Consider the following 27,037-nt stretch of genomic DNA (forward strand, 5'->3'; position numbering starts at 1 on the left):
AGTGCTCAAACACTTCTCTTTTCAAGAAAGGATTGACTGAAGGAATCCTTTAACCATGCAATTTAAGTCAACGTTCACTCCATATTAACACTATTCTCCTTTTCCTAAGAAACCCAAACCTTTATTTTTAAATGGCTGACTTTCTATTTTGCAAAGAAGGGAGCTAGATGATGCAGTGGATAGGGCACTGGGCCAGGAGTCAGGAAGATCTAAATTCAAATCCAGTCTCAGATACATACTAGCCATGTGAGCCTGGGCAAGTCACTTAACCTGGGTCTGCTTCAGTTTCCTCAACTGTACAGCAGAGATAATAATAGCACCCACCTCTCATGGCTTTTGTAGGGATCAAATGAGATAATACTTGCAAAGCATTTAGCACCATGCCTGGAACATAGTGAGTACTTGGTAAATACTTGTTTCTGTCTTTCTTGTCCTTGCTAGGCAGGGGTTGTGCTGGACTACACCAAACATCAATATCTCTCATACAAACACAGTTTTATAAGTCACAACACATTGCATTTACATATCTTAGTCAAAGCAGATAAACTAGAGATTTGTTTATTTTATAACAAATAAGTGTTTAAAAAGTGCATTCTGAAAGTTTGGTTTGAGGGTAACAAATATTTTCCAAGGACAGGACTTGGAAAAGGTATTTAACTTTGTAAATATTTCCTACAGTAATGTTCAACTCTCCCTTTGCCTCCACAACAAGGATACTAGCAGCAGAGAGGATCAGTATTGTGAATCTCTCTTAAGTCAATGGAGCCAAGCAGAAGAACTGGGTGTGCCCTGTCTGACCTACACATGTTCTTGTTGGCAGCTAACATTGTACTAATTGTACTAAACCCCAGAGCCCAACAAGCCTCTCCATTGAAAATGATAAGAAAGCGACTAGACTAAATAACCATCAACCTTAGGAAAATAAAGAGAGTAAAAGCAAATACTGCCCAAACTATGATACCTTGCTGGAAAAGAAGACTGCTGAATTAATCTATCAATACAGTTAGATGGCACCACAGACACGGCCTATAAGTGAGCCCAGAACTGATAGAAGGAGAATATCAGATCAAAGTTGGGAAAATGCAGTGCTTTCCATGATCCCAAAACTCTCACTGTTAAAAGGGGAAAAAAAGCCTATTTAATGCAAATATGTAATTTAAAAAAATTCCCACCTATGTGGCTGTGAATCACTGAAAACTAAGGTCTTAGAAAAAATAAAATGGCAAATAGCTCCAACAGCAATGGAAAAATGCACAGTGGCTATGAGCGGCCTGCATCACATTAGCAGTGAAAACTCTTAAGTATAAGTCATTATATTCATAAGGATGTGAATAACCTGAAAAGGAGGTAGGCCAGTTTTATATGTCTGAAATGATAGCCAGCAAAGGGCTAGCCCAAGTTCTCCAATGGAAAACTGAGGCATTGAAAAATAATTATAATAATAATAATAATGATAATAAAGGAAGATTTCAATATGTTACATATCTCTTCTATCAATGATACATTGAAAAATATATATACAATGATCTCTCAAGAAGAGATAGTGTATAAAGGGCTGGAATTTGGAGCAATCAATCGATCGCCTACTTTGTGTCAGGTGTATCAAAAAAAGATGACCTTAAAAAAATGAGTCATCCAAGTAGCAAGAGCTAGAGCCCCAGGTACAGCTGTCTATTAGCCTAAAAGTCAGACCTAACAAAGCCAAGTAACACACAGGATTGCCCAACCTTTCCTTGTCTCCCATCCTTATCTGCAACCCCTCTCCTTTTGCTTTCCTCTCATCTCTGGTCCTCTTTTATTTCTTTTCTTTTCCATTTTCCTTACATTTTTTATCATTTTTTTTAAGTATAAGTTTTCAAAAGGAGTGTCCCTAGCTATACTACCATGAGGAATTTACATTATGATAGCTACTAAAGAAAGCTCTAGTGCTTCATAGGAAATCATAGGAAATATCTAAATATCTTAAATATCTAAAAATGAATTCTCTCCTCACCCCCAACAAATAAATGGAAAAAAATTGAGGTGGAATGCGGGTAAACACTATTCTAAAGTAACTTTATGGTTTAAAAAATGTTCAGGCAGAGCCAACATGGTAGAGTAACTTCCTTGAGCTCTCCCCCAAAGTCTTTGAAATACCTATAAAAAATGGCTCTAAACAAATTCTAGAGCAGCAGAACCCACAAAAAGATAGTGTGAAACAAATTTCTAGCCCAAACCAACCTGGATGGTTGATTGGAAAGGTCTATTGCACTGGACTGGAAAAGGAATGCAGTTCAGCGTGGGTGCCCAGGCAAAGACCAGGCCTCAGAGGATTGAATCACAGGCAGCTGTGGCAGTTTCCAGACTTCTCAAATGCCAAAGGCAACTTGGAAGGTCAGTAGGAAAGGTCTGTAACCATGATATGAGAGAGCTCAGTCCCAGCCCCAGTATCTGTGCAGCCCTGGGGTGGCGGCTGCTCCCAGAGCTCTTGGTCCACAGACTGAGGGGTAATCGGGTGGCTGCTCAGAGGGGGATTGCAGAGATCTCTTTACTGGTGATGAGGCAGGATTCTCTTGCTTTGCCTGTGCTTGGATCTGGGTCACAGTTGTGGGTGGCAATCCTGAGGCAAGGAAGACTGCTGGTGTGGTGAAGCTTGTGCCTTGGTGGAGAAAAAATCCTCCTCAAAGTTCCAAGGCAGAAAAGAGTACTTGTGGTCACTCACAGACCAGAGTACAGGCCAGGAAAGGGATAAACACCTCGACCTTGATCATACCACCTTGGAAGAACTGAAAATTTACAGATTCCTAGAAGTGTCTCTGAAAACAGCTGCACAAAACCCCCAAAGCTTGGAATAGTACATCCTGCACACTGGAAACAGACCGCTACCCTAACAAAGAGTTTAAAACTCATGTAATTGTCTGGGAACATGAGCAAACTGTGCTAAAAAGTCAGACCATGGAATCTTACTTTGGTAACAAAGAAGATCAAAACATACAACCAGAAGAAGACAACAAAGTCAAAGCTCCTACATCCAAAGCCTCCAAGAAAAATATGAATCAGGCCCAGGCCATGAAAGAGCTCAAAAAGAATTTTGAGAAGCAAGTAAGAGAAGTAGAAGAAAAACTGGGAAGAGAAATAAGAGTGATGTAAGAAAATCATAAAAAACAAGTCAACAGCTTGCTAAAGGAGACCCAGAAAAATACTGAAGAAAATAACACCTTAAAAAATAGTCTAACCCAAATGGCAAAAGAGGTCCAAAAACCCAATGAGGAGAAGAATGCCTTAAAAAGCAGAATTGGCCAGATGGAAAAGGAAGTCTAAAAGCTCACTGAAGAAAATATTTCCTTAAAAATCAGAATGAAGCAAATGGAAGCTAGCAACTTTACAAGAAATTAAGACATTGTAAAACTAAACCAAAACAATGAAAAAATAGAAGGCAATGTGAAATATCTCACTGGAAAAACAACTGACCTGGAAAATAGGTCCAGGAGAGACAAATTAAAAATTATTAGACTACCTGAAAGCCATGATCAAAAAAAGAGCCTAGACATCATCTTTCTAGAAATTATCAAGGAAAACTGCCCTGATATTCTAGAACCAGAGGGTAAAACAGAAATGGAAAGAATCCACCAATCACCTCCTGACAGAGCTCCCCAAAGGAAAACTCCTAGGAATATTGTAGCCAATTTCCAGAGTTCCCAAGTCAAGGAGAAAATATTACAAGCAGCCAGAAAGAAAAAATTCAAGTACTGTGGAAACACAATCAGGATAACACAAGATTTAGCAGCTTCTACATTAAGGGACCACAGGGCTTAGAATATGATATTCTAGAGGTCAAAGGAGATAGAATTATAGCCCAGAATCACCTATGCAGCACAACTGAGTACAATCCTTCAGGGGAAAAAATGGACATTCATTGAAATAGAGGACTTTCAAGCATTCTTGATAAAAAGATCAGAGCTGAATAGAAAATTTGACTTTCAAATACAAGACTCAAGAGAAGTATGAAGAGGTAAACAGGAAAGAGAAATCATAAGGGACTTATTAAGGTTGAACTGTTTACATTCCTACACAGAATGATTATATTTTTAACTGTCAGTATTAGAGTAGTTGGAGGGGAAAAAAAATTATAGATAGATAGATAGATGGCATAGGGTGAGTTGAAGATGAAGAGGTGATATCTGGAAAACAAAATTAAGGGATGAGAGAGGATTATACTGGGAGAAGGAGAAAGGCAGAGGTAGAATGAGGTAGAATCTCACATAAAACAGACAAGAAAACGCTTTTACAGTGGAGGAGAAATGAGGGAAGGTGAGAGGGAATGAGTGAATCTTATTCTCATCGAATTTGGCTTAAGGAGGGAATACCATACACACTCAATTATTTCAGACAGTTACAAAAACCTTTGTTAAGTGGTTTACCAACCTAGGGTGGATTAAAAGTACTAAATCAGGTAAGAAATAGAGGGGGGAGAAGTAGGCACATAGAGTAGCTAACATGAGGGAAACCTAAAACAAATACAAAAACTCAAAAAGCTCAGCAGACCAGGGACATTTGGTGTAGGGACAAATAGTTACACACAATATCCCCTCAGGACGGTGCTAACCCTGTATGGTCCAAGGGGTTCATAGTAAAAATTCTTTAAAGGTACCTTAAGCAATCAATAGCTGCACATTTATGCTACATATACATTTTTCTCTGTGACAATAAACATGTATATTTGAGTCATTATAGGCTTGTTTCTGCAACAATTCTAAATAACCATGATGATGTACACAGCAATACTGGTGCCCATGCAGTGATTCTGTCACACTCGGGCTACTTCCAAGTGCAACGTGTTCTCATAGTTTGCCAACCTGTCATGAAACTAGTTCCAAAACACCACAAGGGTTAAATATGCAGACACCTGCATCTACCTCATTTGTGTTCTGGATGCTGGACCAGAGTAGGAACATTCCCTCCTTCCCTTCTGCGATCCTCTAACTGTACCTCATTGTTTACATAATCAAAAGCTGATCAAGAAACCATCAACATTTCAATTCTTGCAGCACCAAAGTCTGGCTATGTGAAATTATACTTCTGAGCATGCACATTATAAGCTATCTTGAAATCTTCATGGACTATCACAAACGTTCTGCTAAAACAAACCTGATATTGCCTCATTGCAGCAGTAAGACCATTTTCTGATTTAAACTTATCCTCTACTTAATTCTTCTATCAGATATATTTTCAAATGAACCAGCTGGCAGCACAAGTCAATTGTTTAGTAGACTTTCTGTGAGAATGCAGGCAGTGTGCCAATGTCAGAAGAGAAGAAAGTCACATGTGAAAAAATTATTTCCTTATAAAGGTTAAACTATAGATAAACACTGTTAAAAATCAATTGAATTTTACATCCATTTGTCATTTAACATGGTGATTGTCATTAGCCAATAGAAAAATAACCATTTTATACTGTAACTAGTTATTCATTTTTACCAATTGGTTGGGTATATAAAATTTTAAAAATTAATTTCTATCTCTCAGCAGGAGAGCTATAAAATTCTACCACTTTCCATATATTTGTGTGACTGAGCATTTTCACTTTATTTTTGCTTTAAATCAAAATACAGAAATAAACTCAACAAGGAACCAAATTTGAAACTGTATTTATCTGGTGTTGAGTCAAATATTGGAAACCTTTGTATAAATAAAAAAAATTCAACATTGAAGTAAAGTTTCAATATGATTATAGAATGTTAAACATCTTCCAAGTTGCAATTTATTTCATTTAAAATGTTATTTATATTCAACAAATTTTGTAAAATAAATTTAAGATGAAGTCTTAAATATAACAGTAAGCTTGCCGAATTAAATCTTTTAATTCTTATAAAATGTCCCAAATAAAATGTTAGTAATTATTTTCTAATTTGAGCTTATAATTTTTAGCGTTTTCATAATCAAAGGTAGAATAAAAATGTTTAATTATAATTATAAATTTTAATTTGGAGCTGGGGGGCAAAAGTTATCATTGTCGTTGTGGCAAATAATCAATAATTCTAAAAGAATGTTATTATAAGTAGTTTATTAAATTACCCTGGAAATTCACCACACAATTTTTTGTTGTTGTTCAACAGGATTCAAAGAACAAAAAACATTAGGAATCATTACTTTAAGATAACATAACACCAAGTACAATCACTGATATTCAAAATAATGACTTACAGTAATAAAAAAAGGTTAAATTATATTGAGCATTACACTAAGAAGGCAGAGGGGAGGGTAATATATAACATTTTCACCAATAATAATAAACATATGTAAAAAAAGTTCTGATGTATGAAGGGGGAAATATCAGTTATACAGAACACTAAGTTATGTGGAATACATCATTACATGCTGATGCCCTGTAAATGTGCATTACACATACACATACACATACACACACACACACACATATACACACACTCTCTCTCTCTCTCTCTCTCTCTCTCTCTCTCTCTCTCTCTCTCTCTCTCTCAGACAGGATTTGTGTGTGTGCATATGTGTATACATAGACACATTATATATATAAATACCCACGAATATACACATGTGCATTATATATAATGTTTACATACACATATGTATATATAGGTATATAGAAAAAAGATGAGTGATTTTTGTCCATTTAAGTCCTCTCTCTACCAAGGCAGATTACAAAGCTTTTACCACATCAGCCAATAGTATTTATGTGTTGCTATGGCCAAAAAATTCATCACCTGGTAAACAAACTTGTGGTAACGAGCTTTGTGGCCAAAAGACACACAATAAACCGCATCCAAAGCTTTTCTAGTTTAGCAAGGTCTACCAGAGTTGGCACTTCTCAAGAACCTGGGTCACCTTCATGTTCCAATGAGGTATGAGAGCACACTGTCAATGTAGGTATAATCATCTGTACCTTATATCTAAATATATCACAAATATTTGTATTTTGTACAGATATAGAAACATGTTTTCATACAAAAAAAGTTAAAATCTACAGATACTTCAGCTATAAATTTAAAAGATATTTTAGTTATAGATAGGATAATGAATCTCTATCTATCATAGCTTTAAAGCAATATGACCTGCAAACATTATCACAGGTGCCAGGTGGGGGAAAGCCAATTTGCTTCAAAACTATCTTCATGTGCTCATCTCTATCTCTCCTCTCTGAAATTTTTCCCATAGGCTTCAATTTTCTCCTCTGTGAACACTGACCTTTCAAAGGCAAGTAGTTCTGTATAGGATTTTTTAATTGGTAGATTTGTTTTAAAGAGTTCAAGACAAAAAGTACCATCCGTGTCCCAGTTAGTCACTAAATTATCAGGAAGTACAAAGATGAATTGTCCCAAAGAGGACACAGAAGGCACTAAGGCTACCTAACAGCTTCTTCAAATATACTGTGCCTCAATTTCCATCTGGGATTAATGGTATAAAAATACCTCTTCTCTCCATACATCGCAGGGAAAGCTGGCAATGGATATTAAAGAGATTTTTTAATGTCTCAGAGAAAAGATGCCAAAGCATTTAAAACAAAACAAAAAATTATACTATCACTTTATTGGGGTGGGGAGGAATTCTAATTACCAGGGATACTCCAAGTACTCCATTTTGCAAGGAATATTGACTGGTTGTAGTTATTTTTATTTTTAAGCACAGGTTATTTCATGTCTAAACAAAATTCTTATTTAGGATAACTTAAGACACAAAGACCACTTCCTGGAAACAGCAATCTCATAATTCTTAGCCAACAGGGAACAAGAACCCAGCATAGCTCTAACCAGAAAGCTTTTTAATGCGACAGACATTCTGACGAAATTAGGCTTACTGGTTATAACTGCAAAGGTAACCACAACCACAGGTGAAAAGAAAAAATGTATTACAGTAAATTAATAACACACACATAAATTTCAAGATTTTCTGGCTATTAACAATCTAAACAGCTGCTACCACCAGAGGTCTAATTTTAAGGAATTTTGATTCAATGCTTCTGGGTCACAACCACAAATAAGTATGCTTTATCGAGGAGGTTTATAAGCCTTCATAGCTTATCAGAAGTATTTTTCTTTTATCAAAAAAAATTAATTTCAGCACCATCACTTAGTAGGTCCAACTGTGCAAAAAAATACAGCTTATCTGGGGATAGCATTGGCGGATTACTGTTACACTAAAATGCAATGGCAGTTAGCAGGCCCTTAGGTATAAATCTTTTAACAATTAGGAGTAACTGCCAAAACCTTATTTTAGTAAGACAAAGGGAAATGATGGTGGGAAAGAAACAACAAAAAGTCTCACATGAGATAAACCAAAGCACACTATTGGTGCTTCCTAAGATTTCCACGTGATCACCTCCTCTTTCCTACACTCTCTCCATTGATAATTTTATTCATACTAATAGCTTCAACTATGGCCTGTACACAAATGACTTTCAAATCTATAAAGTGATATATGGTCATTATGTCTTCAACAACAACTCTTCAAGAAACTTTCCTTTATCTCTCAATTGGTAATAATCCTCTTTTCCTTTGAATCTCAAAAAGCACTTTTTTTTACACCTCTCCTACACTTAAGATTTATCACATTGTATTATACTTATTTGTATATGTGTTATATACTAGACTGCAAGCTCTAAGATAATAAGGAAATCACATCTTATTTAATTTATAAACCTCTCTTCCAGCACCTAACACAGTTCTCTACTCAGGGTATGCATTTAATAAATATTAGCTTTTAACAATCAGTCAACAAGCAGTTATTAAGCGCTTACTAAGTGCCAAGCCCTCTGCTAAGTATTGGGAATACAAATACAATGAAAAGGAAAAAGTTGCTGCCCTCAAGGAGCTTACATTTTAAAGGACAAAGACAACATGTAAAGGGAAGCTGAAAAGGCATAGGGAGAGGAAGGTACCCAGCTCTGGGGCATGATTCAGTATGGTGAGAAATGAAGAGGTGACTGGCCTGGGCACCCTCCTTAAATGGAGGTTCTGAGAGAAGCCATCCATTCAGAGGAAGGGGATGTAGCAGCTGGGGGGTGGAAGGTAGGGTACTTGCAAAGTGTGATTTCCAGGATTGAAGTGATCTTCCAAGATGAAAAGTTTTGCTGAATGAATGAATGAAAGAAAATAAAGAGATACGGGTTCCAGTGATGGGGTTAGGACAAAAACACAAGATTCGAAAAGAAAAGGAAAACAAAAATGAGAGACAAATAGAAGCAAGAAAAATAGATGACAAGAAGGGCAAAGGTTGAAATAAAAGATAACAAGGAAGAAAACAAACTTAATAACTGGAGAATAGATATGATGAGGTAAAGTATAGAATCTTCAGTCTGGAAAGATCATTTGGGAAATAAGTTCAGAATACAGGAAGCTTAAATCCAAAACAAAACAAACAAAAAAAAATCTACTTCCTTCTACAGGAAGTCAAGTCAGGACTGACAAAAGGTTTTAAAGACCCACTCACCAAAGAACCTCGATATAGAGAATGAGCCAAGAGAAGATGAAATTTGACTTGGGAGCAAGGTTAATTCTCTGCTGGTTACACTGTGAAATAAAGTAAACTCTCTTGAATTATCCACTCCTAACAGGCACCTTTTAAATACTATGGTGAAACCAACCCAGAAATGGGAAGAAGTTCCATTCTTCAGATTATTAAACCTTTCCAAAACGTAAAGCTTCCTAAAGCTGAATGTTATCCTAAGGCAACAAGCATTTTGAGGCTTCTCTGCACATCACTGCATTTCCTAATTGGGCAGCCTCTCCTATATAAACATTGGAACCCTGGGAACCAACTGTCCTTTTCTTCTTTTCCCTACACAAGTTACCTTTTCAAATAGAAAAGTAATGTCTATGAAATATTAATCTCAGTCTTCTTTCCTACTTTCCTCAGAACACTCCTTAAAATCATAGTCATGACGGTAGACCTTGGTAAGGAAGACCTAGTACACATATAGTAGCAGTCTATGTGAATCTTTTGGCACAATTGTTGTTTAGCTACAAAATCAATGTAATGAAAGGAAATCAGTGAGGCAAAGGAAAGGACAAAAGAAGTATAAATAGTTGTAGAAAGTAGAATGTTCTACAGAACCTAAGTGGTAATATTAATTAGGTTTTCAGGGTACCGTTTCAGAACCAACCTCATTCTTCCTTTTTCCTTATTCCGCTGTCCAACACGGCTAGTTGATTTGATGTATAGGTGCCGATGCAACTCATCTATGAGAACCAGATGAAGGTTCATCTTCTTGCTGTGAAGCTCCAGTCTCAGGTCACTCAGTCCCTCTACTTGAAGAAGAGGGCCCTCTAAAGAATCTACTGCTGACACCTGGAAAAGGAAACCACAGTTACAAGTAAGTAGTTTTCCAACATCATGAATGAAAGACATGGGGAAAAATACCTCGCCAAAAGTAATTTGTAAAGAGTCCATTTGAAGCAACTCTGAGGTTCCTCCTCACATCCTTCAGAGAGGCAAAGTTGACAAAAAAGGAAAATTACAAATGCTAGAAGGACTAATAGAACATAGGCACACTAATACACTGCTACTGTCAGAGCTGCGAATTAGTCTAGCCATTCTAAAAACCAATTTAGAACTATCAAATCAAAAAGTCAAAACAACAAACATTTATAAAGCACTTACTATGTGCAAGACACTACACTAAACCCTAAGGATTTTAAAAAAAAAGATATTCAACAACTACATATGTACAACATATACAGGATAAATTATAAGTAACCTCATAGGGGAGACAGTAGCACTGATAAAGACTGGGAAAGGCCTCTTGCAGAAGAGAAGATTTGAACTGAGTCTTGAAATAATCCAGGGAAGCCATAAGGCAGAGAACAGGAGGGAGAGCATTCCAGGCATGGGAGACAGCCAATGAAAAGGATGGAGTTGGGAGATGGAAAGTTGCATGCAAAGAACAGCAAAAAGGCCAGTGCCACTGAATCATAAAGTATGTGGAGGAGAGCAAAGTAAAGCATGAAAAGGTAGGCTCCCAACAGGCAGCTTTGGTCATAGCTCTCTGTCATCAATTTCCTCTACAACTCTCTTCCCACTCTACATAATGTAACTCCCCTATTTCTCTGCTGGCAGTTTCCCATGGTTCCCAAAAGATTTTGCAGCTAAGCCCTTTTTCTGTAGAAACTAAATGTAAAATACCATCATTAGGCCTACATCACCAAAGGAATCAAAGAAAAAAGAGAAGGACCCAAAAGCACAAAAATATTTGTAGGAGCTCTTTTTATAGTGGCAAAGAACTGCAAACTAAAGGGTTATCTTCCCATTGGCAAAAGGCTAGACAAAATTATGGTACACAAATCTACTATTTGTGCCATCAGAAATTATGAACCAGAATACTATTTTGCCACCAGAAATCATGAAGGGGATAATTTCAAAGAAATGTGGCAAGATTTATATGAACTAAAAAGTGAAATAAGCAGAACCAAGAGAATAAGGTAGAAAATAATGACAACATTGTAAAGACAAATGACTTTCAAAGATCTGTGAACTCTAATCAACACCAAAACCAATCACAATTACAGAATAACAATGATGGAGCCTATTTGCTACCTACCCCAGGAGAGAAACAGATTCAGAGTGAAGAATGAAACACATTGTTGGACATGGTCAGCCAATTCCGGAATTTGATTTGCCTAACTATGTACATTTGTTACAAGGATTTTGTTTTCCTCTTTCTTTTTTTTCTTATGGGTAGGGGAGAAGGTGGGAAGGAGAGAAAACAGTTTTGTTCATTTTAAAATTAAGGACATTTTTTTAAAGGACAACAAAAAAAAGTCTATTTGCATGTGATGCCATGCTAGGCATGTTAGAGTAATTCAGGAAGACTTAGACCCTGCCCTTTAGGGGTTTAAAATCTAAGAAAGACAATTCCAACACAAACTACGGGGACAGAGAAAAATGCAAAAGGACAGTCAAAAAATCTCCTATCTATGAATGGATACAGATATGCAAAAGACCCTTAACAAATGGAACTATTCTATGCATTCCCCAAGCATATCTGAATTTCATGTCTCACACTTCAAAAATCAGAAAACACTCCCACATGATAACCATGTTAATCAATGTACAAGATTTTATTGAAACAACTAGCCCAGGGAATAGAATAAATAGAAGAATAATTCATGAATTTGCTAATTGTTCTCCTCTTAGGTGGCCACTAGCCAGAGTTTGGCCTTTAGCCATAATACATACATATGAAAGGCAAAAATTTAAGAGGTAGAGAGCCAAGGGAGTCTCAACATTGGACAAGAGAGGTCATTTACCCACTCCCCAGCTCTATCATTTTTCATGAATGAAGCAGCATTTAAACAAGGAAAGATGAAAGAAGAAGAGCCCAGCAGGTTAGAGAGTACATACTGCTAAGCATGCCAAGTACATAAAGAAATTTTGGAAAAGCTTTGGAGGCAACTGATAGCAGAAGGTGGAAGAACTCAGGTAGTCTAAGGCACCCTGCTGGAAACACAAATAGACTCTATGTTGAAAGTACTCCCTCTTAAGGGAGAACTATAGAATGAAAAGAAAACACTGGGGATGTGAAAAGGAACAGAGCTAAGAGATGAAAATCATTTTAATACCCTACAGTGCCCTAGTGTAAAGGAGCCTAATTTGAATATACTGGATAGAATTACGCCAAAATTTTATGTGCATTGTAAAGTACACTAGTGACCAAAAATGAAATCCACAAGAATATAAAGCATTCCCTCGAGTCCTGCACTTGGTTCTAGAGCCCTAAGGTTACAACCAGCACCAAAGCCAGTGATCCAGAAAAGCTGATGCGTTAGTGTTAAGTCTAACTAAGGAAGTAAGGCAAAAAAGAAAGAAGCCCATCTATAAACATGACCTCACCTCTCCTGTCCAGTTACCAAATCTAGTCCACTGCATCTCCACAACAGATTTCCCATCCATTCTCACTTCTCTCTTCTCATTGCCACCATTCTCATTTCAAATGATCTGGATTATTAACAAGAGCTTTCTTACAGATCTTCCTCCTTCAATTCATGCTTCACACAACTTCATACAAAATATATAAAGATTTTGTCTCTTATGCATAGTCCTGTCACTCCTCTGCCTCCCTACTAGCTACCAGTTCAATTTCACATCCCTCTGCCTAATGCATAAGAACTCCACAACCTGGCATTAACCTGATTTTCAGCCCAATCTCTCACTGACTCCCCTCTACATACTGTATGCTAAAGCAAAACTGGATTACTCTATGCTTCCCCAACACATGTGGTACTCTCCTCTTTCTATGCCTTGATCCCTATAGTCTTCAGTGCCTGCTATGCTCTCTTCCTTCATCACTTCTGATTTCCTAACCATCCTTTAAAGCCCAACTCAAATGCCAACTCTTCTAGATCCTTTCCATGACCCACCTAGCAGCCCAAAACTACCTTCCCTCTTGGACCTCATACAGCAGTTTGTTTGTTTTACAAATCTCTAACACATTTATCACATAATACTCTGAATTTTTCTGTGATCTCTATTGTTGTATATCACATTTTATCTAACATTCCTGGACTATAAACTCCATGAGCGCTGGGACTGCACTTTAACTTAAAAAATGTATTCTCTCTTCCAGTGCCTAGTTCAGTGCTCTTCACACGGTAAGTACTTATTAATAATAAATACTTGTGGAATTAATATTTTGTCTTGCAAAGTGTCAGCTTCATTCAAATGTCAGCTAGCAAAGACATTTTCCATAACTTCAGAGACTATGAAAAAGATAAGCTCCCAGAGATCCAGGATGGATAATCCATGAGCCCATTCTGCCTATGAAGCCAGCCAGTTTGTCTTCAGTCTGACTTGCCATTGCCCCCCGGCTACTTGCAAGCTGCCAACATCTCCAAAATGAAAATTCATTCAGTTACACAAAAGGATCAAACATTCCCCAAGGAGAAAGAGAACAACAAATATATTTGTCCTGGTGTTCTAGAATAAATTTTAACTCATGTCTTGGGCAGTGAAAGGAAGATGAATTAACCTTCAGTGACATCTAGATCCAGAAAATAAAAAATGATTTGGTAAACTGTCCCATTATGCAGCCTTATCCCTTAAGATAATCAAAGCCAGATGAGATTTGGAGCTTTAAAATCACCCCCTGAGCAGACACACATAATTTGTTTGGAGGAATTTGCAAGAAGATTTTTACCTTCATGTGCTCATGATCCAAATAGACAATTATGTGATAAAACACAACCTCCAAAACTACCCAATGACTGTAACAATTTATTCTAGGAATGATGAAAGCCCAGGAGGTACTATTAGTAACACAGTCCATTTCATGATCCATAGAACTTACGTGAATAGAGCTTCTGAGCCCACGTCTCTGCATTTCTTGAGAGATAAAAAAAAAAACAAAAATGCTACAACATTTCTAAAAGACCAACATTTTTCAATCTAGAAAACAATCTGGAATTCTGTGGAAAAAGTAACTAAACTGTTCCTATCTTGTGAGACAGCTATCCAACTAACAGGCATATAGCACTGTGATAAAAGACAATAGCAAAAAAAGCCTATGTGTACAAAATAGTCATAAAAGTACTCTTTAAGGTTACAAAAATTATCCAAGCAGATGTCCTTCAGCTTGGGAATGGGTAAACAAAGTATTGTGTGTGTGTGTGTGTGTGTGTGTGTGTGTGTGATGGAACATGTTATTGCAATATAAGAAACTCAGAAAAACATAGCAAGGCTTGTATAAACTAATGCTGAATGAAGAGCAGAATGAGATTAATGTGCACAAGGACTACAATAACGTAAAGAAAACAACAGTATAAGGCAGCCATACTTAGACTAATTGAAATAACCAATCTCAGGACCAGAAAACGAAACATTTCCATTCTCTCAATAACGATGAGGAATTATGGGATGAGGAATTATGAGGAACATGGCACATGCTGTCAAACACAGTCCCTTTGCTGTTTTAGTTCTTTAACTGCTTTTATTTTTTACATGGGAGAGGAAAAAGGGTAGGAGTGGATGGTAGAGCATATTAGGAAATGATTGTGGATCAAAACAATAGGCATAAAATTTTCCAAAGCAATTATCAGAAAGGTTGCCTGGCTGTAACAGCCATAATGGCATATATCATTAAAACTGTCAAAAGCTTAGAACATTTTTCTATCAGCTGATGAACACCATCCACAACTAGTTATTTCAATAACTTAAATGAGGTTTCAGACCACAAGGAGATACAGAGAGCATGATATAGGAAAAGTATAAGGAACAAAATCAAAATCTCTACCTATTACAGGGTAGAACCCACATCTGGCTATGGGCAGCCCTGAAGAGCTAATCAACATCCTAACATCCTATTCCATCCCCTGCCCCTCAACTCCCAATTACACCATTTTTTATTTTGTATATATTCTATTTCTATTCATATGGGCACATTACCAAGGGGAAGGTCTTCCTAGGCCTTTCAGGATGCAAAATCATCACTGGCTCAAGGCAACCCCAAGGGAAGGTCCTGGACAATCCAATCACCTCCCTCAACAAACCATTCTAGGACACCAATATTCTGCACTAATTCATTCCTCAATGGTTAGCAAGTTCCCACCTTCATACTCTCCCCATTCTAGTCATTCCATCCCCTGCTGAAGAATAAACCCTGTTCCTCATCCCCAACTTCCTGGTCCCTCACTACCATACCCCTTAACCCTACCCCTCAATTAGTCCACTCAAGACCTAGTCACTGTGGTCTCTGGAACATCTGCATCATAATTAACAAATTAGCTTTCATTTAAAATTCTTTCCTCTCTCTTTTCCTTCCATCTTTGTGACATTCACTGAGACCTGGCTCCCTCTTGACGCCTCCACACCCTTCACCATCCTATCCACTGGTTATACTTTCACTTGTACCTCTAACTCACTGACTACGGTGGGGAACAGGAATACACCTTCCTTCCCACTGCCCCTTTCAGACTCTCCCTCTTTCATTATCACTCAGCATCATCTTTTCCTCTGAGGTTCTAACTATTGAAATGTATTACCTAATCCAGATCCTGGTGGAGATTATATAACGAACCCCAGGACATTCTCCTTCTTTCCTTAATGAATGCAGTGTCCCATCTCACCTACACCCAGAAATAGTCCTAGCCTTGGTCTTGCCACACCCAGAAGTGTTTCACTTCCTTGTTTGTGAACTTCAAAATTCCTTTCTCTTTTTATATTTTATAATTCCACCTTTCCTTCTTCTTCATGACCACTAACTCTGTTTTTTGTCCTCACTATGACTTTCAATCCTTCCACCTTTTAGTAAGTGGCATTCCAACAAATTTGAAGTAAGTGATCTACAAATCACCAGAGGTTTGTCATTTTCCTATCTGATTTTGGATAGATCATACCATAAATTTCACAAATTAAGAAAACTTAGCTCCATAGAAGGCTAGAACTAGAAAGGAATTGGAAGATGATTTAGTGTAATGTTCCCATTTTTCAGATAAGGAAACTAAGGCCCAAAGAGGGGAAATGCCTTGCCAAAGTTCAAACTGGGTCAAGCTGGGTCCTCCGACTCCAAGTTCAATATTCTTAACTATTATTAGTACATTAATAGTACTAAGCAGTCAAAGAAGTACACAATCAATCAAAAATGTTAACTTGTGCATAGGGAAGCTGACTGGTGCCATGACAGCAATATAGATAGCACTGAGATCCAAACCAAACTAAAGGCCTAAAAGGCAGTCAGTCATGCTTTCTCACCTCTGCACAGCAGCAAAATCTGTATCGGCTTCTCTAGCACTTCAATCATTACGTGAATGAGAACCACTGGATGGCAATGTAACTTTGTAAACTACCTCCAATCCCTCTCAGATGGTAAATAGGCTAAATGCACGTAGGTGGGAGAAATAAGAGCATATTCTGACACTTTATCTCTCTATTAAGTTTCCTCTTCCATAAATGGCAATGCAAATAAAGGAGGACATCTTACCTGACAGAGATAAGGACCACTCTGTCAATGTGCCAAAAATGTATACTGAAATCTCAGAAACAAATTCCAACCTCTAAGTGAAGTTTCTAACCATTTGCACTTTAAGACAACGTCCATTTTCACATACTTTAGCTCTATAATATTCCTTGTGGCCAGAGGCAATATAGCATGTGGCAGGGACTCAGAACTGTCACAAGCTGCTATATCTCCAGATGCTGAGCACTGCACGGCATCTACTCTCTGGAAAGATGTCAGGTACTCAGGTTATGGCAACAGAAAAATATAAAACTCCAGTGGCTCTCTAGGAAAGCATAAGAAATTTAGAAATAGCAAATTTGAAATTGTGAAAATTAGAAAAGTATACCGGTTTAAAAATTGGCATGAATTTCAGGAAATGTGCTGGCTCAGGAAAAATAAGTATAATTACTACTTCAGTTTCAAAGCCACACCCAAACACACTAAAATATGCTTCAAAGCTCTCATTAAATGCCTCCAAAGTTTATTTATTATTAAATGTACTTTATTATTTATTTATTATTAGATTCCCTCCAAAATGTACAAAATATCCTTTACGAGATTCTGATAATGAGCAAAATTACTCTTCATCATTATCCTACATCTATCATGAATAATGTGGGAGATACACAAACCAAGGTTACTTTTGTTTCCACTCAGGAGAAAACACGAAATCTCTGGCCCAGGACTTCACATACTCAAACCCTTGGAGACTTACCCTACAAGCACTCTATAAGACCAGAGCTCTCCATGATGCTAACCTTCCTAAGCGGCACTCCAATGAGTCTGAAGGACTTTGCTGTTTGGTCGCCGCAGTCACATCTGACTCTTCATGACCTAATTTGGGTTTTTCTTGACAGAGATACTGAAGTGGTTTGCCAGACATTTTACAGATGAGGAACTGAGGCAAACAGGGTTAAGTGACTTACCCAGGGTCACAGAGCTAGTAAGTGTGTAAGGCCAGATTTGAACTCGTGAAGATGAGTCTTCCTGACTGCAGGTCCAGCACTCTACCCATTGCACCACCAATCTGAAGTTAGTGGTTGTCAATTCAATACCTGATTTCCACATCATCAGAGGTTTGCCATTTTCCCATCTGATGACAGATCACACCACAAATTAAGGAAAACTCAGCTCCACAGAAGTTTAGAACTAGAAAGGAACTGGAAGATGATCTAATGTAATGCTCCCATTTTTCAGGTAAGAAAACTAAGACCCAAAGAGGGGAAATGCTTTGCCCAAGTTAAAACAACTAGACAAGCTGCGTCCTCTGACTCTAAATTCAATATTCTTTCCACTACATTACCGTGCCCACAATCCATCAACTACATCCTTCATACCTGGCTCTTGAGGGCTGAAATGAACAGTCTCAAGGGTTCTTTCCAGATCTAAGTCCTATGATCAGGTTGCATTGAGAAGCCTGGAAACACTACCTCTCCAAAGCCAACGGATGCTGCTTCCTTGGGGGCCAATTAGCAGTTTACGTTCTGCTCCAACCCCAACATCTTCACCTCTGCACATCTGGGCTCCACTAATGCAGGATTTTTAAAGTCTATATTTTACCTTTTTTAAAGCTAGGCATTCAACAATGTTTTTTATCTTACCATCTTATATTTCCACACTTGAAAAGAAAGAGGGGAAATCTATTTTTTATATTCCTACGTGGAGTGACAGAGGAAAAAAATCTTTTCAATGTTTTTTTAAGCTATTATATCAGCTTAAAACTTTTAAAGATGCCTTCACTCACACAAAGAGAATGGTCCATAATTTATAGGATAAAAATATCTTGAGGTTAAAAAATACATTTTGCTTTTAATACATTTTCTATTTTCAGTTGAACATGTTAAAGAATGATTACTTTATGCTTTCATCATAACTAAGACATCTAATTAGCTATGGAACCAAATGTATGGCAACCTCTATGGGCTTCGCTCTTCTTATTTTAAAAAAGGATACAGTAATAAGTCTTAATCCTCCTATGACCAGATATGGTCATCTAATTAGCTATGGAACCAAATGTATGGCAACCTCTATGGGCTTCACTCTTCTTATTTTAAAAAAGGATACAGTAATAAGTCTTAATCCTCCTATGACCAGATATGGTCATACTCAACATATAGGATTCCAGGCAATCCTCAGTCTCTTCCAAGTTTTGTCACTAACTTAGATTATGGTTCTGTCCAAGTTACAATGCATTTACCCTCACTATACTAGCCAAAGAGCACAAAGAGCAGTAGGACAGCTGAAAGCCATGCTATCAAAGGATCTCTTTTCATATCAGTCACTCTTTATTCATTCCAAATTCTGTGTTGCAGGAACTTATTATCATCTGAGTTATACCATTATATTTAAATAGTATTTCTGTCCTGTACAGACTACAGATGATGTTGGTTTAAGTACCTCCCCTCTAATACGTTGGTATGATCTTCTACAGAAGACAGATGGAATGACATAGACACAAAACAAGGTCTGGAGAGGATGCATTTGGCAGCTGGTGGCAGGAATACCCATACTGATGAGATCACAGGTACATTCAAAGTATAAATTTCTGAAAGATGATGTTAACGTGATTTTTTTAAATCAAAAATACAGGAATCATAGTTTTAAATTCTAAATTTCTGTTGTCTGTTAATTTTGAAGCACAGAGCTGATGATTTGATATTTGCACTTAAATCTAACCTCCTGATCTAATGGAAAGAGGACTTAGCGTGGAGTCAGAGAATTCTGTGGTTCATATTCCAGTCCATTACTTGCCATTTATGTAGTCAAGATGGTAAAATTTTTAAAACCTTAACCTTTCTGGGCCTCAGGTTCCTCATCTGTAAAATTAGGCAGCTGAACAAACAAGATGATCTCTGAGGCCCCATCCTGTTCTAACAACCTATTGGTTTTAGCCTTTGGGAGATAAACACAATATAATCAAAAAGAAAAAAAACATTGTGACTGAAATATTATCTATAAAAAATGTTTTCCCTATAACTTATTTCACATTTTCATTTCAGGGTCAAAAATAAAGGTGCCATTTGCTATTCCTATAGTGAAGAGAAGAGAATTAAAAACGTATTCTTCGTCGATCTTTCTCATGAATGCTAGCTAAACAGAAATATTTACCTTTATTGTTTTGGATGAACCAACTGAATATTATGGAGGCAATGATAAATTTCCTGTTTCATTGGAGAAAACTTGTAAGAAAAAATAAACCTAGGGAGGAAATGTTGTGTAAGACACTCAAGGGTAGTTGACATTAGCAAGTATCTCTAAATAAAAATCTGATTTAAGCCAAAAAAAATTAACATCTTTACAACTATACCATCTGTTACTTAATAAAAATGTTTGCTTTAGTAACTTTTCTTTTCATTTTCCAAAGGAAAATTTGGAAAAAATTGTTGTGAACAAAATAAACATTTCTTTTATGACTGTCAAGATAACCAAAGACTTTAAAAATGGTTTGATGCTTTCAGTAAGTCAGAATGCGACTTCTCATAGAAACATATTCACCATTAAGACAATATGGACATTCTATAATTGTTTCTTAAAACAAAATTAAAGTTGCAGTTAACATGTATGTAACCAGAGGGCATTTCAGAGGATTTACACCTTCTCCTAGTAACATGACAACATGTAAAGAAATCTAAGGGTAACACAAGACCCTTCAAAATCTTTCTGTTTTATTGACTGGGATTGCCAAAACTAAAAAGATAGAGGTGATGCAGAGAAAGAAGCATAACACTAATTTTGAAACTAAAAAAAAGAAATCTCCAAGTTATAAGTATTCAATTTAATAATGAGATGCACCCTATTTATTCATCAGCTTTCTTGTCACCCAAGGCCTTCCTCCAGAGAACTGCTACCTTGGTTTCACCAGTCCCCATGGCCAAGCTCGTCTACTTCTGGTGTTCTCACTCAGCTCTGCTCAGGGTGAGGCTTTCATGGTCAGGCAGAAGCTGATCAACTAGCACAAGAAACCCAGGTCACTTCTTCAGTCCTTCTCTTTTGGAAATACTCCATTTTCTAAAGCCATCATTTCAGTGCTCCTGTTACCACCTGACTACAAATCAATTCCTATCTGTCTCTATGTCAGAAGGACAGCAGTAAAAGATAATAACAGAACATTTCCAATAGCATAGCAAGTTTTCATCTTGCCTGAAACAACACACCTGGGCCTGTCAGGTCACCTACTTAGAGCAGGGAACTAATGAGAGTACAATGAGATAACTATAAAGCACCATAAAAAATGCAAGTTTTTCTTTTATTGCCATTGTTGTTATTAATAATGAGGCCACTATTGCACACTGTATCCCCCTGGGGAACTATACATGTGTTTTCTCAAAGTTGTGAATAAAACAATATTTTGTAAATCAAATTGTATTTTCATTGCAAGAGGGGGACTTTCTATTTTTAAAAATCCTACTGTAAATCTCTTTTATACAATGGAGAAAGGAAGTAAAACGCCAAGAAACATGTAGTGAACTGAGAACAAAGAATCCCAGTACTCCACGTTCTACACATATTAGAATCTGGGAAAAATCACTTAATATGTCTGGGTCTCAAATGGTATCACTTGTTAAAATAAGAAGCCTGAACTAGATTATCTCAAAAGTCTTTTAAAGTTCTGTGATGACATCCTTAATTTTATCTTTTGTGTACATTTTCTTAGGTTGGGTTTGCTGAACATAAGGCAATACTCCACAGACAAACTGAGTGAAAAATTCTGCTCCACAGCCTGCAGTTGACCCCAAGAGAACTGGGGGAGAGAGTATGGATAGTTCCATTTTCCATCACTGCAGGCAAATAGCAATTAAGGGGGAAAAAAAACAACTCACAATTGATCAGATGTTATCCAATATCCTTTCCACTTCTCTTCCATATCATCAACACTAGAAAAACAGCTCAGAGTTCATAATCTACAGATGAAATGCTGGTAATATGGGGTACAGCACCATTTCTAAGAAACTAGGGTCACATTTCAACAAACACTCTTAATTCACTGCCTATCTACTACTATCTGTAACCAGGCAACTTGAGTTATGCTTACACAAAATAAAATATTACCACCACAAACTGCTCCTACAAAGCACCACACGTCTCAACTCACTGTTTTGGACCATAACAGGTACTATTGGAATTGAATTACCTCCTGAGATTCCAGTAGTCTTGCATAAGCAAGTACAATATGGATATAAGTGCACTGCTACAGGAAAAAAAAAAAAGGCTGAGATAAATCTAGAACCACATGGTCTTTAAAAACTGACTAAAAAGAGCAAAGGCTATATTAGTAAGTGATAGTATTGCAAAGTGGCAAGACCACTGGACACTGAGTCAGGAGATCGAGGTACTAATCTAGGTTCTGCCATAAAATCGTTGTGTGACAATATCTGTGGGCCTCAGTTTCTTCATCTGTAAAATTATAAGACTAGACTTGGTGATTAGTAGGATGCCTTCTAGTGCTAACCTATGATTCTATTATTACATCCTAAGCACGTTTCAAATTTAGAAAATAAGTACTATGAAATTACATCAGTTGTCTTTTTTTCCCTAAGGGAAAACTGGGTCTCCCCATCTTGCCCAGGCTGATAGTGAAGCAGCCACTCGAGGCCTGACTCCATCACTCCCCAACACAGAAGCTTTGACATGATCCATTAACAACTGGGGATGGCTGACCCTTCCTCAGGCAGCCTAGTGGGCCTCCACTCCATAGGGTGGACACAGCATCAGCTTTAGTACTACCGCAGCTCAGAACCCCCAAGCTCAAACAATCCTCCTGCTTTAGCATCCCCTAGGATCAGGGATTACTGGCAAATGACACCGCTCCTGGACATTCATGTGTACACACAAATCCCCAACATCATCAACTTGAAGGAACTGTTTTCTTTTTCTTCTGTGTATAGCCAGTGCCTACTATAGTACTTTGTATGTAGTATGTGATTAATAAATGTTTGTTAAATTGAGTTATAAACTCTATGACAGCAAGGGCTGTGGTCCACATTCTACATCTCTCTGCAAGCCCAGCACAGAGTATATTCAATAAATGTATGTTGAAGTACTTCTATAACTCATTAGAAATAGAATAGTATTCTATTAACTGAAGGGAATGAGGAAAATACGGACTATCTGCAGACTCAATAAAAAGAAATGCAGCTTCCCTAGAAAGCTAACAAAACTACCATACCTTCAGAAGTCTATTTACAGGTTCCAGTACTTGCCAGTCACACTGTCTGTAACAAATTAATAATAATACTTCTATAGAGCATTTTATCTTCAAAGCACTTTTTAAAAAGATTAATTAAAGACCTACAAATGCCTCCTCCAGCAGGGAAGAAAGAACCAGAAAGAAGAAAAACAGATTTTGAAAGAGAGATAGCAAGATTAAGTCTAATTTAAAGGGATCAGTTTCTCAGCTATATAATACAGGAACTAACCAACTTTACATGAAAAGACAGTCACTATGAAACAGGCAGAAAACATGGGGGGGGGGAGAACTACCCAGACATGAAAAAAATGTGGAACAAAAACTAATGTCTGTAATGTACTGCATATCAATGGTACCTGACCTAAGTGCACTTGGGAGAGATATTTAAGGAGGCACAGATGGATGTGGGAGGGGGTGTAGAAGCAAGGGAAATCAGAGCACATGTGTTGGTCACAACCAATTATCTTCCAATATTAGGAAAGATTAGAAACAGAAAACAGAAATCCCAAAATGTAGAGACTCTATATTACCAAAATCCTCCTGAGACTTCCCAGCAAAGGAGCCAATAGTTCAGAGACAGAATGAACAGGCCAAAACAGGAGCTTTTAGGTACAAGGATGCATTTACTATTACCTCAAGAATAAAATTCCAAAAAGAAAATGCTCCCATCTATCCAGGAGTCCCATGGATGAAAAAATCTAACATATGCCATGCATGAGAAAAGTGGCTACAAAATAAAGGCTCCCAGTATTCTAACTCTGAAAAGACAGCAATTTCCTAGGAATTACCCAATTAATAAATATATTGATCTGCTAAAGAAAGATTTCTAGTGCTGCATGACAGTGATCATCTGTACCAGCATATATGGAAAGGAAAAAAAATCATTAACCAGATTCAAGAAATTCAAAATGTTCACTGAGACGAGAACAAAAGTCAAAAGGAGGGAAACACTACCACCCATCAGCATAAAAGTTTCAAGTCAATAGTACCTGAGGGTTAAAAATTTCAGCTTTAAGAAACTATACTACATGCAAGTGCAAATTTCAAAGAGGCAACAGTTCAGATTATTACTTTGCTAATAATTCACTTGTTTGTCCTAATAAGCTGGCCTCGTGACCCATACAGAGTCAAATCTGAAAGATGTACTTGCTTGGAGCAGGAAAGCTAGTCCACAAATCACATTAGCAGTTTAAAAGCAAGCCCTTTCATGCCTCAGAATCCCAGTTTCCTCATCTATAAAATAAGGAGAACAATACTTACACTGTCTATGAAACAGAGCTGCAGAGGTAACTAGGCTACTTCAGGGTCCTAGATAAATGTAAACTAATTACAGAGATTTGGAGCTGAAAGGAGAATCTTAAAGATCATTCTAGTTCAACCATCTCATTCTACAGATAAAGAAAGTGAGGTGCAGAGAGGCAATTCCATTTCCCTGGAAAGGACACAAAAAAAAGTTCTGGCTTACTTTGGCTACAGCTTTCTCCCATTAAAGCCCTCAGGACTACTGACTAGGAAACAGAAGAGAAAGAACCTAAGGAAGATGTATCACAAGGGCAATTTCAACTGCTTGAAGCAATAAGTTTTTTATCATCATCATCCTCCTCCTCATCATCATCACATTATTATTCAGCCTGTAATGTAATCATCAAGAAGCATTTCAGGCATTTAGATATGCTCATTTCTAAATCAATTTGATGACAAAATATTGATCAGACTTAGGCAGGTACCATTTTATCTCCCTCAGGAAACCCAATATCTATAATGTGGACTCAGCACACTCTCACCATTAAAATCAGGATGCTATCTACTGCCATTCTACCTTCATTACTGCCAGGGTTATTGCATGTTTTTATTTAATAAACCTTCATCAGCTCAAATGAATGGTTGTTATTAGTTGAGCTAACAGCCAAATGATAATGCTCCAGAGAGATATCAGTGCTTGTTGGGGCATTAACTAAGAGAGTAGAAGGGTTGAGGTCAAGCATGCGTCAATGTAAATGAGGCGATATTCGGTACTAACAGCTTAATGCAATAGACTGCCTCAGAGATAATGGAATTTACAGGATAAAGTAAATGAGATGAAGTTATTGATAAGTGCATGAAGGGGAAAGGTTTGACAGATAAAGTGCTGTCAAAGAGAAGGCCATTCATTTGTGAATTTCTACCTTTCTTTCAAATGTAGACAAGAAATAAAACCCAAGACAAGTAAATATCACAGTTTACCTTTATCAAAAACATCATTATTCTGACCAGTACTGGGGTACCAAACTTCTCAGTGAAAGTATTTTGCTTCTTTCAAAAGCACACAGGTTTTGTTTGTTATTGCTGTTGTTACTGTTTTCCTTTATTTTTTGGGGGGGGGGGGAGGGGGAATCAAAGAAAGACAAGTAAAACAACTCCAAAAAAGCCAAGACATTTTATTAAAGCAAAAGTTTAACCTTTTTCTTTTCAGTTTCTAGACAGCAAGGATCATGTCAGGCACTAACAACAGGTACTATAAGCATTTGAGAAATCATTTCTTCCCCAAATTGCCAAGATACTGCTTGCCAAGGGTTCCCAAACTGTATAATTTCTCCAACCCCATGATCCTTTGATGGAGCCATGATTTTATCATTGTGGGTTAGTTACTTCACCAGTGTGGTTGGAAATGCCTACAAAGTTTGCTCATTCTACATAATACTTGTCCAAACCTCCCCACAAATCCTCCACAAAGAACCTACCCTATCATTTCATACCAGTCAGACTGACTAAAACGATAGAAGGCAAAAGTGACAAATGTTGGAGGGAATGTGGAAAAATTGGGACACTAATTCACTGTTGGAACTGTGAAATGATCCACCCATTCTGGAGAGCAATCTGGAATTATACCCAAAGAATTATTAAACTGTGTATACCCTTTGACCCAGCAATACCACTATTAGATCTGTTTCCCAAGATAATTGGGAAAAAGGAAAAGAACTTATATGTTCTAAAATATTTATAGTAGCTCTCTTTGTGGTGGCAAAGAACTGGGAATTGAGGAGATGTCCATCAATTCTGGATGGCTGGACAAATTGTGGTATATGATTGTTATGGAATACTGCTGTGCTGTAAGAAATGATGAGTTAGTTGTTTTTAGAAGAACATGGAAAGACATGCATGAAAAAATGAAAAGTGAAATGAGCAGAACCAAGAGAACATTGTACAGCAACACTGTTCTAAGAACAACTTTGAGCAACTGTTATTTTGAGAATTAAAAATACTCAAATCAACTACAAAGGACCTAGGAAGGAAGATGATATTCACCTCCAGAGAAAGAACTGATAAATAGAAGTATGTATAGTATGGTTTTGCACATATATACACATTCGTATGGTAGCCTTCTCTAGGGCGGGGTGGGGAGAAAGATGTGTAGAACTTATTACATATTTTTTTCAAAAAAAGTAAACAGCGAAATGGAAATTCATGATTTTATACTGAATCCTCTTTTTGTGTTCTGCTGTATACATGGAAATGTTTCCCTTTTTTTGTCTTTATGTATTTAAGTTCAATATAAATTTTTAAAAAATGTTTTTTAAATCTACCCAATGCACCCAAGGCCTTCCTTTTATTCTTTTAACATCTTCAATTCAACAAACAAAATTAAGTGCCTATTAAGTGCAAGACATTGAGCTCCAGCATATAGCTTGGGATTATAAATGAAGCAATTTGTTTACTTGTTGCCTTTCATTCTTGACACAAAACAAGCCCACTTCCTTTACTAGTCAAAGAAATCCTAAAAAATATTTTATGACAGTTCCTATAATGCATTTTGCTAATGATAACATGTTGTTACCTGTTTGACTTTCCATTGTCTTCTTGTTTGCTTATAATTTTAATTCTTTTGAAAACACTGTATTCCAAGATTCAAAGTCTGATAGCATCACTGGGAA

At 37.1% G+C, this 27,037-nt stretch overlaps 1 protein-coding gene across 2 annotated transcripts in view; it reads right to left on the reverse strand.

Moving 5' to 3' along the window:
- EXOC4 (exocyst complex component 4) overlaps window positions 1-27,037 on the reverse strand; it is an 860,605-nt gene that overhangs the window by 773,115 nt on the left and 60,453 nt on the right. For both annotated transcript variants that reach the window (XM_021002278.2, XM_021002279.2), the window contains exon 4: window positions 10,115-10,299. In XM_021002278.2, the coding sequence (XP_020857937.1) occupies window positions 10,115-10,299 (185 nt within the window). The remainder of the gene's footprint in view (window positions 1-10,114; window positions 10,300-27,037) is intronic.

This window comes from Phascolarctos cinereus, unplaced genomic scaffold, assembly GCF_003287225.1.
Source record: "Phascolarctos cinereus isolate Bilbo 61053 unplaced genomic scaffold, phaCin_HiC Scaffold_1;HRSCAF=81, whole genome shotgun sequence".
In the NCBI taxonomy this organism is placed as follows: Eukaryota; Metazoa; Chordata; class Mammalia; order Diprotodontia; family Phascolarctidae; genus Phascolarctos; species Phascolarctos cinereus.